The following is a 16574-nucleotide window of genomic DNA, read 5'->3' on the forward strand; positions in this document are numbered from 1 at the left end:
TTTTTGACCACAGAAAAGTAACTGAGGGACAAAGCATCTTGGTCACATAACAGAAGACTAAGACTGAAAAAGTCTTTACAGCATCTTATCCATTTACCTCCTGTGCCCACTAAGACATTGTTGATGTAGGCCTTTGGCATCCACAGTTTTCAATTTCATCTCATGTAAAGATCACTGCCAACCACTGAAGATATGGAGGCAGCAATATTCTGATCCACTTCTGAACCAACAACTTAATTGAAACATCAAACCAAGGCCCTCTCACAATATTTATGGCTATAGTTTGGTTTAATGCCTTATATAATTGGTACTGACATACACAAGATTTCCATCAAGTCTTTATATCCTTTCACAGAGGAGTCTACTATTCTACATATGAAGTAAGTAGCAAAAAGCATATTCAATATTATAAAACCTTTTAAACCATAACAGTATTATATGTCATTATGTGTGTGATAAAAACAGAATTATAAGTCATGGTACAAAATAGCATAAAATTTGTACCATGATTTATAATTTTGTTTTCTTCCTCATCTTATCCAAAAAGCTGAGAAGTCATAATTCTGCCACCTGCTTTTGGATAACTAGTTGGCCTAATTCCTTTTCTACTAACTCTTTTCTAAACATTTGCATTTGCATTTGTAAATCTAGGAAAACAGAGTTTTTTTAAGGAGCAGCTTCCACTTTCATTTTGAGAAGCTCTGAAATCCAGTAAATCCAGTTATGCACTGCAATATACCCTGGGGTATGAGTGCTGATAACTTTTCAAAATGACCCCAAAACAATGAGCCTATTTCAGAGAGACTTTAGAAATAAAGAAACTTCCCAAAAGCCTGTCTCTATCAAGGGCTATTTTCATCTATCAGTAGCATAATGGAAATGCTAATACACCTTCCTTTAAGAGCTTGAATCTCAAAATGAAGTCTGTTATCTGCCATCTATGGGTACACCACAAACCATCCCAGAACTCAGTGGCTTAAAACAGCAACCGTTTTGTTGGTTCACCGTTCTTAGGGTCAGAAATTCAGACAAAGCTTGGGTAAATGGTTGCTCTGTTGGTCTCTTAAAAAGGGTGAACAATTTATCTTGTTCGCCTGGGACTTTCCCAGTTTTAGCACTAAAAGTTCAGCATCCGGGGAGACTCATCAGTCTCAAGCAAACCAGGACAGTTGGTCGCCCTGTGCCTGGGGTCTTTCGTGGGGTGCTGGGCATCTGGTGGTTCAAATGGAGCTAGGTGATCTAAGACCATCTCACTTGCATACTTGGTAGTTGGTGCTGATTGTCATCTGGGCCACGTGTCTCAAACAGGCTTCCTGAAGCAGTAAGAGGGGGTGCAAGCCTCAATGTATAAGACCTATGCTTGCACCACATTTGTTGATGTTGGCTACACCAAGTCACCTGGCCAAGCCAGTCAGTGTAGGAGTGTACCACACAAGGGCATGGACACAGAAGCCACGATTCACTGGGACCATTATGCTTACCATCTAACATAGAGTCGCATTCCACTTAGTTCAGATTTAACAAATCTGAGATCCCCATCTTATTAATGCTGTTACTTTGGGAGTCTGTCCTCTACTGGTAAGTCAAAGAATCCCTCATTCCTGGGAAACGATCCAAGTTAACTATTGTTTCTCAGAAAGAAAAGCAGAAAACCTCTGTTTGTTGCTATTTTTGCTTTTGTTGCCACTTATTACTGTTTAAAAAATAAAAATTCCAGCAGTCTGGTGCAGTCTAGTGGAAGAAGTAAGAAGTGTAATGCTGCTAAGACATAGATCACTCACTTATTCAATACTTCCTCAGAGTCCATCGAGCACAGAGTAAGCCTCGGTTTACTCAGCACTGCTGCCTCCGGACACAGTCCTGGGCACTTGGTGGGAAACCTCTTCACTTACACATTTCGTTCAGTTCCCATGCTCTCAGAGCCATTTTTCCCATTATACATCTGTAGTTCCAAGATGGATGAGTCAGGAGAAAGCACAGCCTTCTACGATTGGAATCCATTTTTTCCTCCACTTCTGCATCCTGTCCTTCCAAAGAGGACACATTTCTCCCAGCCCAGGAACAGCTTCTATCTTTGCCCCTAGAGTGATCATCTCCATGCATACCAGGAGGATAGTCCTCTGTCATCCCCATAGAACCTCGTGACGCCATAAAAAGTAAACAAATTATACAAAAATGGTAATTTTTAAAGATAAATTATACAAATGAATGTATCTGTAGTTATTTAGCCACTCTTTTCAAAATTCTAACATAAGCAATGCTTTCATACTTCAAAGTGTTTAAAAAGAGTGTTTTAACCTGAAATATCATTTTACTCCGCAATTGAATTCTAGTTGAAAATAATTATATTTTAGCTGCAAGTGTTCTGAGTCATGGGCCAACTAAAGATTTCTGGTTACATAATTTAAAATTATGTGGTTCATCTTTATGTTTATTGACTCGGATTGACTGAGTCCTGAGGGAAACTGTGCCGTTTCATTGCTGATCAAATTCGCATTGCAAGCCACATGTCCGGAATGCTCGCTGTGGCCATTGAAATGAATGGAAATTGTGAGCCAGTTTATTAAGAGGCCAAATTGGTAGTCTCCTTTAGTTTACTGAACCTAAGTTTTAACAGTAAGTAAATTTTTTAGTAAAATTCTTTATGTATGTTTATCTTTCGATATGATGTCTTTTCTTATTATTCTGACCCCCAAAGATTATACAGGATGCATTAAAACTCGAAATAATGTTGTCTGAAAATGTGAGAAAGTAGGCAAGAATAAGCCAGAGAAATTTTTAAAAATTAAACTCCACCATTTTTTTCATTTATGGCATAAAGAGTCAATATGTGAAATAGAGAATATTAGGAAGATCAGCAACTCCTTAGAATACTGTAGGAGTCACTCAAGGCTACAAGCATTAAGTACTGTATCTTGGTTTAGAGAAGATGACCAACTACACATTTTGAAAAATGCATTCACAAATGAAAACATACAGAATGTTTTCCTGATACCAAATAAAGAATGGTTTTAGTACACTTTACCTTATAGCCTCGTTAACGTAAAATTTAGCTAAGTTTAGAATATAAAAATTGCTATAGAAAAGTAAACTAGTCTACCATAAGTAAAAAGGAAAGCATGTTTATTACCTTATTTAACAGACTTAACATAAAATAGAAAATTGATTTCCATTAAATATTCAGAAAAGTCATGTATTTCTATGGCCTGTAGAATAAAAAATCTTCAGTAAGAACATGTTGCTTCATGATCATATTCATTTTAAAAGGCATCTCATGGATAACAGGTTTGTATTAGTAGCAAAATTCAAAGCCTGATTTGTGATATTGTGAGCAATATTCATAAAGTACATTGATATGTTAAAAGTTGCATGGACACAGAGCCACATTAAAACACAGTTGCAATGTGTTAACATTTTCAGGGAAACAAAAATAGCAAGAATATTTTGCAAGAAAAACAAACAATGTGAAGATGAACAAGTGGGAGATTGTAGGCAATAGAACCCATGGCTAAAGTTTCAAGTAATTAATATTATATTTTAAGTGAAAGACTGGTAGAACATGCTCAAAATAATAAACTACTCTTTTTCATTTCCTCTAATGAAAAAACAATGTGACACATTGAAATCTTTTATCTTTAATATATGAGGAAAACAGTCATCCTTGTTAACTTCAGTACAACACTGCACAATAGTTAACTCCTCTTTTGGTGGTGGAGTATGAATTTCAATCCACAAACTCAGTTGTGCATAATACATCACAATTTAAATTTTCCTTAGAGCCACTTATTTCCAACAGAATACAGAAATGGTGTTCATAATATAATTTCATCTACATAAAATGGTGTTCAAAATAAAATATTATTTAAATCTTTTTAAAAGGTAATTGGCCAATTAAACAAAAGTAATAATAATACAATGTGGGATTTAAAACGTGTAAAAGTAAAATGTATGATAACAAAGACATAGGCTGGGGGAAGAGAAATAGAACCATACTCTCAAAAGCTTTTTATAATGTATGTGCAGTGACATAATATCACTGGAACATAAATTGTGATAAAAGAAAGGTATATGCCATAAACTATTATGATAACAAAGAAACCACTTAAAATGAAGAAACAAGGAGTTTTGTTACGTCAAAAAGGATAATAAATGAAATTATGAAAAATATTAAGTTAATCAAAAAGAAGACAAAAAAAGGGGAAAGGAAACAACAGATGAGACAAATAGAAGAGAAAGAGGAAGATGATAGATTTCAACCTGAACACATGAATAATCATATTGAAAGTAAGTGATCTAAATAACCCCGTTGGCATGCAAGATGCAAGTATATGTTACCTATAAGAAAACTATTTTAAGCGTAAAGACACAAATAGTTTAAAAGTAAAAAGATAGAAAAAGTTATAAATACTAGTATTTAGATAACACAAATCCAAATAAAGCTGGAGTGACTATAGTAATATCAAGACAAAATAGATGACAGAGTGAAGAATATTATTAGGGATAATAAAAGTCATTTCATAGCAATAATAAAGTTAATTCATCAAGAACAACAACAACAAAAAAGCCTGAACATTTGTGCACCTATTAAGAGAGCTACAGAAACATGATGCAAAAAACTGACAGAATAGCAGGAAGAAATAAACAAATCCAGAATTATAGTCATAGATTTCAATACCCCTCTTTCAGTAATTGATACATCAAGGAGACATAAAATCAATAAGAATATAGGAGATTTGAACAACACTATCAACCAACTTGACCTAATAAATATTTATAGAACACTCTACCCAACAGGAATAGAATACACATCCTTTTCAAATACACATGGAACATTTACCAAGATAGACAATATTCTAAGCCATTAAAATGTCACAATAAATTTAAAAGAATTCAAGTCATACAAAGTGTATTCTCTGACCACAATGGAATTAAATTGGAAATTAATAACCAAAGGATCTCCAAAAAATTCCCCAAATATTTGGAAACTAAGTTATATACTTCTATATAACATATAGGTTAAAAAATAAAATAAAAGAGAAATTTAAAAATATTTTGAACTGAATAAAAATAAGAATATGATGTATTCTTATATTTGTAGTAGTCTGCTAAAGAAATAGGTAGGAAGAGATTTATAGTACTAAGCACCTATATTAGAAAAAAGTCACAAATCAGTTATCTCAGTTTCCACCTTAAATAACCAGGAAAGCAGAGCAAATTAAATCCAAAGTAAGCAGAAGAATTAAAATAATAAAGACTAAAGAGAAATCAATGAAATATAAAACAGAAAAACAACAGAGAAAATCAATGAAACCAAAAGTTCTTTCAACAGGTTAATAAAATTGATAAGCCTCTAGCCAGACTTACTAGGAAAAAAGAGAAATGATACAAACACGTTAATATTATTAATAATTATGGAAATGCAAAATAAAACCAAAAGAAGATACCACTACACACCTATTATCATGACTAAACTTCAGAAGACTGACCATAACAAGTGTTGGTGAGGACATGAAGTAAATGGAACTCAACACTGCTTCCAGGAATAGAAAGTGGAACAGCCACTTTGGAAAACAGTTTGGCAGTTTCTTGAAAGATTAGACATACCTACTATGTGATCTAGTTATTCCACTTCTAGGAATATTCCCAGGAGAAATGAAAGCACACATCCACACAAAGATTAGTACACAAAGTTTATGACAGTTTCATTTGTAATAGCCCCAAACTGGGAACAACCCAAATGTCCATCAACAGGTGAATGGATAATCAATTGCGGTAAATTCGTGCAAATAGAATACTACTCTGCAATTTAAAAATAATGAACGATTGATACATGCTACAGCATGGATGAATCTCAAAACAGCTATATTGAATGGAAGAAGACAGACCCCCCAAAAATGTATACTGTATAATTCTATGTACATATAGTTGTAGAAAATGCAAACTAATCTACAGTGACAGAAAGTTGATCAGTCATTGCCTGTTGGAAGGAAATGAGAAGAGATTACAAAGAGACATGAGGAAACTTTGACAAATAACGGATAGGTCCATTTTCAGTGACAGCTGCACGGAGATACACACAAGTCAAAACCTATCAAACTGTACACTTAAAATATGTGCAATTAATTGTATGTCAGTTACAAAACAATTAAACTGTTTTTAAAACTCTTGGACAAATATGAGTAAATACATAAATACAGTAAATAAAAAGTTTATTTCTTACCTGTCATTCACACCAATCAAGACAGGAGATACTAATTTATTTAGGTCTTTGTAGGAACATCAATAAAGGTACAGAAGATCCATTTGAATTTATGTTATTATATGTCTAAAATAACCTAAGATACACTGCATGGGTTTTTTATAAATTCGTTAAGAAAACAAGATTATTGTGTTTCTGACAATTTGTAATAAAAACTCAAGTTAGAATTTTTCTTGCCCAATATCTTTAACACTGTATCTATGGTGGTTCTAGTTTTGAGATTCATTGTGCACAGTGTAAGTTTTGGTGCCCTTTGTCTCATGTTTTACACAATCAAATGAGAATATGTTTGTATGACTTGGGACCTTTCTATTTCCAGTTCAGATTAAATAAGACTGAGAATTTCTGACTACTTATAACCAACACTTGCAGAAGTAATGCTTACAATTGGTAAAGTGTTCTCTGGGGAACTGCACTAGATAAATGTTACAATCCTAGTTTGTTGCAGCTTCAGTTGTAATTCCACTCTGAAATTCAGTAGGTGAAAAATGGGAAAAGATCAGGCTGCTAGAGAGAGGGATAAAGTAAGGCACATATGATTCTAGGATTTTTATTACAAACAAAAAATTACATGAGAGAGTGTCTTTATATTATTTTCTGAATTCTGCCCACTTTCCTGGAGAAAAACCTAAATCCCTCTTCCAGTCCTGTAATCTCTTCATCTGCATAAAGCCTACACCTTCAAAACAATTCCTAGACTGAATTAAATCAAGTACCATCTTAGCATGCAAAGTCTTTGAAATATATAATACACTTAGACAGATTCAGGTTTATGTTCCCCAAGTGCCTCCTAAAGCATTACCAAGACTAAGTTCTCAGTTGTTTGATGAATTGGATTGGTGTCTACTATGGTTATGCATATCTTTTTGTGTATATCAACATTTAAAATGTTGTACCGTTATTTATAAATATCCTTCGTTTCAAAAAAATTTTCAAAACTGTCACTTCAATTATGTGTTTTTATCGATTTGCTTGATCTGCATAAGGGTGTTCTCTGTTTCATATCCATTTGTATATAGTTATCTCTTTTTGCCTCTGAACATGGAAACAGAAACAGTGTTGTGGGGAAGAGCCCTAGCGCAGCCTCACCACACACTAGCCTCAGCCTTGGGCAGCATTCCACCTCTTCTGCGTGATTCCTCGAACCGTGTGCATAGGGAGGTTGTTCACAGGGTTGTTGTGAGGATTGATCAAGGTAATTAGGTATAGATTTTATCCTTTAGACCAGCACATAGTGAACAGTCCAAAAAAAAAATAATAAACAAGAGCACCTTTGAACTGCAAAAATACTTAGGGCAGGGCCCACCAAGTGGTTATAATTATCTTATTACGTGACTGAAATGCATCCTAGTAGGAGTGCAATACTTGAAAATTATTTAACCAAAATTAATATTTCTTAGAAAGGCACAGAAGGCCTAAAAACAATAGTAGAAAATGAAAAGACTTAGTTGAAATTTCAACTTTGGCACATAAACAATCAATTCTGGTTTCTTATTTTATTCGAACCTGACCATCTGTTGTTTGTAAATTGGACATGACCTGTTGATAGTAGATGCTTGGTGAATGCGTACTGAGAGATTACTCAAAGATATTGTCTACGAAAGCGTTTTCAATACTTTTATATGTCTGATAGTATAAGATCCCTTTAGTTTCAGGAAAAACCATACAATTGAGTGATATTTCTCACTTTATGGGTCATTATTACTCATGTAGTAATATTTCTCACTAGTGATAAACAAGTGGAGCAAATGTGACTCTACAGGGCAATTGTTGCATTAAAACCTGAACTGCAAATATTTAATGCTCACAGGAATTTTTCTCCCTCCCCATCCATGTCCACTTTGGTGAGAGACCCAATGAGAACCCTATATCCACTTACAGAAAACCAGTGCTGAAAAGTTCCACACAGCTGACCACTAAAACATATCTTGAATTTTACTTTTTTCCCAAGCAAAATGCCATTGTGTAATGCTCATAGTCTTTTAAAGATTATTTTGTTATTTTCACAGGTCTCCTGTTATGGCTGGAGGTCTCTTTGCTGTGGATCGGAAATGGTTTTGGGAATTGGGTGGCTATGATCCAGGTTTAGAAATCTGGGGAGGAGAACAGTATGAAATCTCTTTTAAGGTAAGCCCCAAGACCCTCTTCACACTATGTCTACATAATTTTGACAATTCTGATAGAATATCAGCATGTTGCTTTGTGACCTATGTTCTGGGATGACTTAATAATGATAATAGATGTGTCACCTTCCCAAGTGAGCTCTTGTAGTTTCTTTTCTTTTTTGGTTTTTGTTTTTATTTTTTCTTGATATATAATCATTATACATATTCATGGGGTACATGTGAAATTTTGATACATGTATACAATGCATAATGATCAAATCAGAGTAGCTGGGATATCCATCACCTCAAACATTCATCTTTTCTTTGTGTTGGAAACATTAACAGTTCTTCTCCTCTAGCTATCTTGAAATATACAATAAATTATTGTTAACTATAATCTCCCTACTTGTATATATAAGGCCATTTTTGCATTGCTATAAAGAAATATCTGAGACTGGGTAATTTACAAAGAAAAGAAGTTTAATTGGCTCACAGTTCTGCAGGCTGTACAAGAAGTGTGGTGCTGGCATCTGCTTCTGGTAAGGGCCTCAGGAATCTTTTAATCATTGTGGAAGGCAACAGGGAGCCAGCATGTCACATGGTGAAAGCAAAAGCAAGAGACACAGGGGTGAGCTGCCACACACTTTTAAACAACCAGATCTCATGAGAACTCACTCACCAGCAAGGGGATGGCGCTAAGCCTAATTCATGAGGAATCCATTCCCCATGATCCAAACACCTCCCACCAGGCCTTACCTCCAACACTGGGGGCCACATTTTGACATAAGATTTGGAGGTGACAAACAACCAAACTATATCACTACAGTACTATCAAATACTAGAACTTATTTCTTCTATTTAACTGTATTTTTGTACTCATTAACCAACTTCTTTTATTGCCACCTCCCCACCCCCACTCCCTTCTATTCCCAGCCTCTGGTAGCCACCAATCTACTTTCTACCTCCATTAGATCAACCTGTTTAGCTCCCCATATGAGCTAGGACACGGGATGTTTTTCTATGCCTGATTTATTTCACTTAAAATAATGACCTTCAGTTCCATCTATGTTTGTGCAAATGATAGTATTTCATTCCTTTTTATGACTGCATAATATTCCATTGTGTATGTATACTACATTTTCTTTATCCATTCATCCAGTGATGGACGCTTAGGTAACTATTGAGACCATTGTCACAAAAAAACGGGAACGCAGATATCACTTCTACATACTGATTCCTTTTCTTTTGAAAATATACCCAGCAGTAGGATTACTAGATTATATGGTAGTTCTATTTTAGTATTTTGAGGACCCTCCATACTCTTTCCCCTAATTGCTACATTACTTTACATTCCCACCAACAGTGTAGGAGCATTCCCCTTTCTCTGCATCCTTGCCGGCATTTTTTTATTCTTTGTCTTTGAGATAATAGCCAGTTTAACTTGGGTAAGATAAAACCTCAGTGTGGTTTTGATTTGCATTTCTCTGATGACTAAAGATGTTGAACATTTTTCATATACCTGTTGGCCATTTGCATGTCTTCTTTTGAGAAATGTCTATCCATGTATTTTGCTCATTTTTAAATTGAATTATTTGAGGGGTTTTACTACTGAATTGTTTGAGTTCATTATATATTCTGGTTATTATTTCCTTGTCAGATAGTTTGCAAATATTTTCTCCCATCCTATAGGTTGTCTCTTCACTTTGTTGATTGTTTCCTTTCTCTACAGAAACTTTGTAGCTTGATGTAAATGTGTCTATTTTTGCTTTTGTTGCATGTGCTTTTGAGGTCTCATCCAAAAAATACCTGTGCCCAGACCAACGTCCTGTAGTGTTTCCCCAGCGTTTTATTCTAGTAGTTTCATAGTTTTGGGTCATATAGCTAAGTCTTTAATCTATTTTCAGTTGATTTTTGTACACAATGAAAGATAAAGATCTAATTTCATTTTTCTTCACATGGATGTCTCATTTTCCCAGCATCATTTATCGAAGAGACTGTCCTTTTCCCCATTGTATGTTCTTGATGCCTCTGTCAAAAATGAGTTGGCTGTAAGTGCAAGGATTTACTTCTGGGTTCTCTATTTTGTTGCATTGGTGTATGCATCTGCTTTTATGCCAGTACCATGCTATTTTGATTACGATAGCTTTGTGGTATGATTTGAAATCAGGTAATGGGATGCCTCCAACTTTGTACATTTTGTTCAGGACCGCTTTAGCTATTTGGGGCCTTTTCTTGTTCCCTACAAATTTTTGGATATTTTTTCTGTTTCTGTGAAGAATGTCATTGGTAATCTGATAGGGATTACATTAATTATTTAGATGGTTTCTGGTAGTATAGAGATTTTAACAGTATTAGTTCTTCCAATTAAAGACCGTGGTATATCTTTCCATTTTTTGTGTGTTTTCAATTTCTTTCATCATTGGTTTGTACAGGTTATTTCACTACTTTAGTTAAATTTATTCTTAGGTATTTTTGAGCTATTATAAATGGGATTGTTTTCTTGATTGCTTTTCAGATTGATTTCTGTTAGTGTATGGCAACTTTATTGAATTTATTTATCAGTTCCAAGAACTTTTGGTGGAGTCTTTGGGTTTTTCTAAAAATAAGATCATGTCATCTGCAAAGATAATTTGACTTCTTCCATTACAATTTTGATGCCCTTTGTTTCTTTTACTTCCCTAAGCACTCAAGCTAGGACTTCCAGAACTAGGTTGAATAAAAGTGATGAAAGTGAGCATCCTTGTCTTGTTCCAAATCTTAGTGGAAAGGCTTTCAATTTCCCCCCTTTCAGTGTGATCTTACATGTGGGTTTGTAATGTATGGCTGTTATCATATTGAGATATTTTCTTTCTATATCCAATTTGTTAAGAGTTTTTATCATGAATGTTAAATTTTACCAAATACTTTTTCAGTATGTATCAAAATGATCATATGCTTTTTGTCCTTGGTTCTCTTGATGCGATATATCACATTTATTGATTTGTATATGTTGAACCATCTTTGCATCTTTGGGATGAAGCCCACTTGATTATGGTGAATGTTCTTTTTAATGTCTTATTGAATTATGTTTTGTTGAGGGTTTTTACATCTATATTAATGAGGAATGTTGGCCTATAGATTTTTATGTGTGTGTATTAGGTATCAGTTTAGTTTAGGTGTCAGGATAATACTGGCATTATAGAATGAGTTTGGAAGAATTCCCTCCTGTTCGATTTTTTGAAATAGTTTCAGTAGAATTGGTATTAGTTCTTCCTTAAAAGTTTGGTACAAATCAGTAATTAATCTGTCAAGTGCCGGGCTTTCTTTGATGGGAGACTATTACTGCTTTGATTTCATTATTCATTATTGATCTCTTCAGGTTTTCTTTTTCTTCATGGTTCAATCTTCATAGGTTGTATATTTACAAGAATTTATCTACTTGTAGGTTTCCAATATTTTGGTGTATAGTTGTTCATAATGGTCTCTAACAATCCTTTGTATTTCTGAGGTCTCAGTTGTTGTGTCTCCTTTTTCATTTCTGATTTTATTTATTTGAGTCTTCTCTCTTCCATTCTTAGTCTAGCTAAAGAGTTGTTACATTTGTTTATCCGTTTAAAAAATTGCCTGGACGCGGTGGCTCACGACTGTAATCCCAGCACTTTGGGAGGCCAAGGTGGGCGGATCACAAGGTCAGGAGTTGGAGACCAGCCTGACGAACATGGTGAAACCCTGTCTGTACTAAAAATACAAAATTAGCTGGGCGTGGTGGCGCATGCCTGTAATCCCAGCTACTCAGGAGGCTGAGACAGGAGAATCGCTTGAACCCGGGAGGCGGAAGTTGCAGTGAGCCGAGATTGCACCATTGCACTCCAGCTTGGACAACAAGAGCAAAAAACTCCATCTCAAAAAAAAAAAAAAAAATCAATTTTACAGTTCATTGATTTTTTGTTTTATTTTATTAGTCTCTACTTTTAAGTTCAACTTTTATTTTAGATTCAAGGGGTACACGTGCAGGATTATTGCAAGCAAATATTGTGTGCTGCTGCAGTTTGGGTTATAATTGAATGCATCACCCACATAGTGAGCATGGTATACAACGGGTAGTTCTTTAACCATTGACCTCCTACTCCCTACCCCCTCTTGTAGTGATCAGTGACTTTTGTTCTCATATTTATGTCCATGTGTACTCAATGCTTATCCTCCTCTTATAAGTGAAAACATGTGGTATTTGATTTTCTGTTACTGCATTAATATGCTTAGGATAATGGCCTCTAGCTGCATCCATGTTGCTGCAAACGAAATGATTTTGTTCATATTTTATGGCAGCGAAGTATTCCATGGTGTATATGTACCACATTATCATAATTCAGTCCACCATTGATGGGCACATAGGTTGATTCCATGTCTTTGTTATCATGAATAGTGCTGCAATGAACATATGATTGCACGTGTCTTTTTGGTAAAATGGTTTATTTTCCTTTAGACATATACCCAGTAATGAGATTGCTAGGTTCTATTTTTAGAACCAGCAACCATCCCCAGCATGGTGGTTCTATTTTTAGTTCTTTGCGAAGTCTCCAAACTGCTTTCCCCAGTGGCTGAACTAATTTACATTCCCACCAACAGTGTATAAGTGTTCATTTTTCTCTGCAGCCCTGCCAACATATTCTATTTTAACCTTTCATTTATTTATTTATTTATTTTTGAGATCGAGTCTCACTCTGTTGCCCAGGCTGGAGGGCTGTGGTGCAATCTCAGCTCACTGCAACCTCCGCCACCTAGGTTCAAGTAATTCTCCTGCCTCAGCCTCCCATGTAGCTGGGACTACAGGCACCTGCTACCATGCCTGGCTAATTTTTGTATTTTTTTGTAGAGACGAGGTTTCCCCATGTTGGCCAGGCTGGTCTTGAACTTCCGACCTCAGGTGATCTGTCTGCCTCGGCCTCCCAAAGTGCTAAGATTGTAGGCATGAGCCACTGCACCCAGCCTCTATTTTTACTTTGTTTGTTTGTTTGTTTGTTTGAGACAGAGTCTTGCTCTTTCGCCCAGGCCAGAGTGCAGTGGTGCGATCTCGGCTCACTGCAAGCTCTGCCTCCCGGGTTCACGCCATTCTCCTGCCTCAGCCTCCCGAGTAGCTGGGACTACAGGTGCCCGCCACCGCCCCTGGCTAATTTTTTTGTATTTTTAGTAGAGACGGGGTTTCACTGTGTTAGCCAGGATGGTCTCGATCTCCCGACCTCGTGATCCGCCCGCCTCGGCCTCCCAAAGTGCTGGGATTATGATATATATTTTTAATGCCTAGTTCGTTGAGGGTTTTTATCATGAAATGATAATGGGATTTATCAAAAGCATTTTCTACATCTATTAAAATGATTATATGGGCTTTGTTTTTAATTCTGTTTATGTGGTGAATCATGTTTATTGATTTGCATATGTTGAACCAGCCTTACATCCGAGGAATGAAGACTTCTTGATCATGGTGAATTAGCATTTTGATGTACCTGCTGAATTTGGTTTGCTAGTATTTTACTGAGGGTTTTTGTGTCTATGTTCATCAGAGTGACTAACCTGTAGTTTTCTTTTTTCATTGTGTCTTTGTCAGATTTTGACATCAGGGTGATACTAGTTTCATAGAATGAGTTAGAGAGGAGTCACTCCTTGTTGATTTTTTGGAATAATTTTAGTAGAATTGGTACCAGTTCTTCTTTGTATGGTTAGTAAAATTTGGCTGTGAATCCATCTGGTCTGAGCTTTTTTTGTTTGCTGGATTTCATTACTGATTAAATATCAGAACTCGATATTGGTCTATTCAGTATTTCAATTTCTTCCTGATTCAATCTTGGGAGTTTGTGTACTTCCAGGAATTTATCCATGTCCTCTAGATTTTCTAGCTTGTATGCACGGAAGTGTTCATAACAGTCTCTTAGGATCTTTTTCATGTCTGTGGAATCCGTTGTAATGACTTCTTTGTCATTTCTGATTATGCTTACTTGGATCTTCTCTCTTTTTTTCCTTATTAATCTTACTAGCAGTCTATTGATCTTGTTTATCCTTTTAAAGAACCAACTTTTTATTTTGTTGATCCTTTGTGTTGATTTTTGAGTCTCAATTTCATTTAATTCTGCTCTGACTTTCATTATTTATTTTTTTCTGCTAATTTTGGGGTTGGTGTGTTTTTGTTTTTCTAGTTCCTCTAAGTGTAATGTTAGGTTGTTAATTTAATGTAGGTGTTCAGAGCTATAAGCTTTCTTTTTAATACTGCTTGTGCTGCATCCCCAAGATTTTGGTATGTTCTGTTTCTGTTTCCATTTACTCCAAAGCCATTCAGGAGCAAGTTGTTTAGGTTCCATGTAATTTTGTGGTTTCGAGGGATACTCTTAGTACTGAATTTTATTTATATTCTACTGTGGTCTGAAAATATGCTTTGTATGAATTTGATTTTTTTGAATTTATTGAGACTTGCTTTATGGCTAAGCATGTGGTTGATGTTAGTGTATGTTCCATGTGCCAAGGAGAGGGATGTATATTCTGTGGTTGTTAAGTGGGGTATTCTGTAGATGTCTATTTTGTCCAATTGGTCAAGTGTTGGATTTAAGTCCAGAATTTCTTTGTTAGTTTTCTGCCTCAATGACCTGTCTGACACTGCCAGTGGGGTTTTGAATAGTCCCTATTATTGTGTGGCTGTCTAAGCCTTTTCATAAATCTAGAAGTACCTGTTTTATGATCTGGGTGCTTCACTGTTCAGTGCATATAGATTTGTAATAATTAAGTCTTGTTGTTGAATTCAACCATTTGTCATTATGTAATGACCTTCTCTGTCTGTTTTTACTGTTTTTGATTTAAAGCCTGTTTTATCTGATATAAGAATAGTGACCTATGCTCTTTTTTGTTTACGATTTGCATAATTGATGTTTCTCCATCCCTTTCCTTTGAGCCTATGGGTATCATTACATGAGAGATTGGTCTCTTGAAGATAGCAGAAGGTTGGGTCTTTTTTTTTTTTCAATACAAATTGCCACTCTGTGCCTTTTAAGTTCTGTCATGGTGTCAATGGCTGGTTGCTTCATGGTCTCAATTGTGTAGTTGCTTTATAGGGTCTATAGACTATGTACTTGCATATGTTTTTGTGGTATCTGGTATCGATTTTTCATTTCCTTGTTTAGAGCTCCCTTTAACATCTTTTGTAAGGCGGGTCTAGTAGTAGCAAATTCTCTCTCTGGAAAAGATTTTATTTCTCCTTCACTTATGAAGCTTAGCTTGAGGGGATATAAAATTCTTGGTTGGAATTTTTTTATTTAAGGATGCTAAAAATATGCCCCCAATCTCTGACTTATAATGTTTCTGCTGTTAGCCTGATGGGGCTCCCCTCATAAGTGACATAACCCTTTACTCTAGCTGCCTTTAAGATTTATTTCTTTGGATTGACCTTGTAAAGTCTGATGACGATATGTCCTGGGGATGGTCATCTTATATAGTATGTTGCAGGAGTTCTCTGAGTTTCTCAAATTTACGTTTCAACCTCTCTAGCAAGATTGGAAATTTTTTTATAGATTATATTCTCAAATATGTCTTCTAAATTGCCCATTCTCTCTTCTTCTCTCTCAGGTAATGCCAAGGAGTCATAGATTTTGTCTCTTTACGTAATTCCATATTTATTGTTGGTTTTGTTTGTATTTTCAATTCTTTTTTATTTTTTTCTGACTGGGTCTTTGAGCTTTTACATTCTTTCCTCAGCTTAGTCTAGTCTTTTGTTAAGACTTCCAACAGTATTTGAAATTTTTGTAGTGAATTTTTCAATTCCAGAAGTTCAGTTTGGTTCTTTCTTAATATGGCCATGTCATTGTTCAAGTCTTAAATTGTTTTTCTGGCTTCCATGCATTGGCTTTCAGTTTTCTCTTGAATTTCATTGAGCTTGCTTGCCATCCAAATTCTGGATTTTATTATTGAGCTTCCTTGCTATCCAGACCCTGAATTCTATGTCTGTTATTTCAGAAATTTCAATGTGGTTAGGATCCATTGCTGGGGAGCTAGTGCAATCCTTTGGATGTAAAGAAATGCTCTGACTTTTTGAATTGCCAGAGCCCTTCTCATATGAGGAGGCTGGCAATTCTTTTTCCTTTTTAAATTGCTCTACTATGGATGCAGCCTTTTGTTTTTATATATTCCTTTTCCCTTGAGGGTTTGACTGTGGTGTATGTTGTGTATAGTTGATTGCCTTCATTTCTGAGTGC

The 16574-nt window shown here is 35.5% G+C and overlaps 1 protein-coding gene across 1 annotated transcript in view; it reads left to right on the forward strand.

Moving 5' to 3' along the window:
* Positions 1-16574, forward strand: part of GALNTL6 (polypeptide N-acetylgalactosaminyltransferase like 6) — a 1281746-nt gene that overhangs the window by 1098133 nt on the left and 167039 nt on the right. Inside the window, exon 8 of the mRNA XM_032148915.2 lies at positions 8269-8386. Within this exon, the coding sequence (XP_032004806.1) occupies positions 8269-8386 (118 nt within the window). The remainder of the gene's footprint in view (positions 1-8268; positions 8387-16574) is intronic.

Source organism: Hylobates moloch, unplaced genomic scaffold, assembly GCF_009828535.3.
Source record: "Hylobates moloch isolate HMO894 unplaced genomic scaffold, HMol_V3 SCAFFOLD_3, whole genome shotgun sequence".
NCBI classification, from domain to species: domain Eukaryota; kingdom Metazoa; phylum Chordata; class Mammalia; order Primates; family Hylobatidae; genus Hylobates; species Hylobates moloch.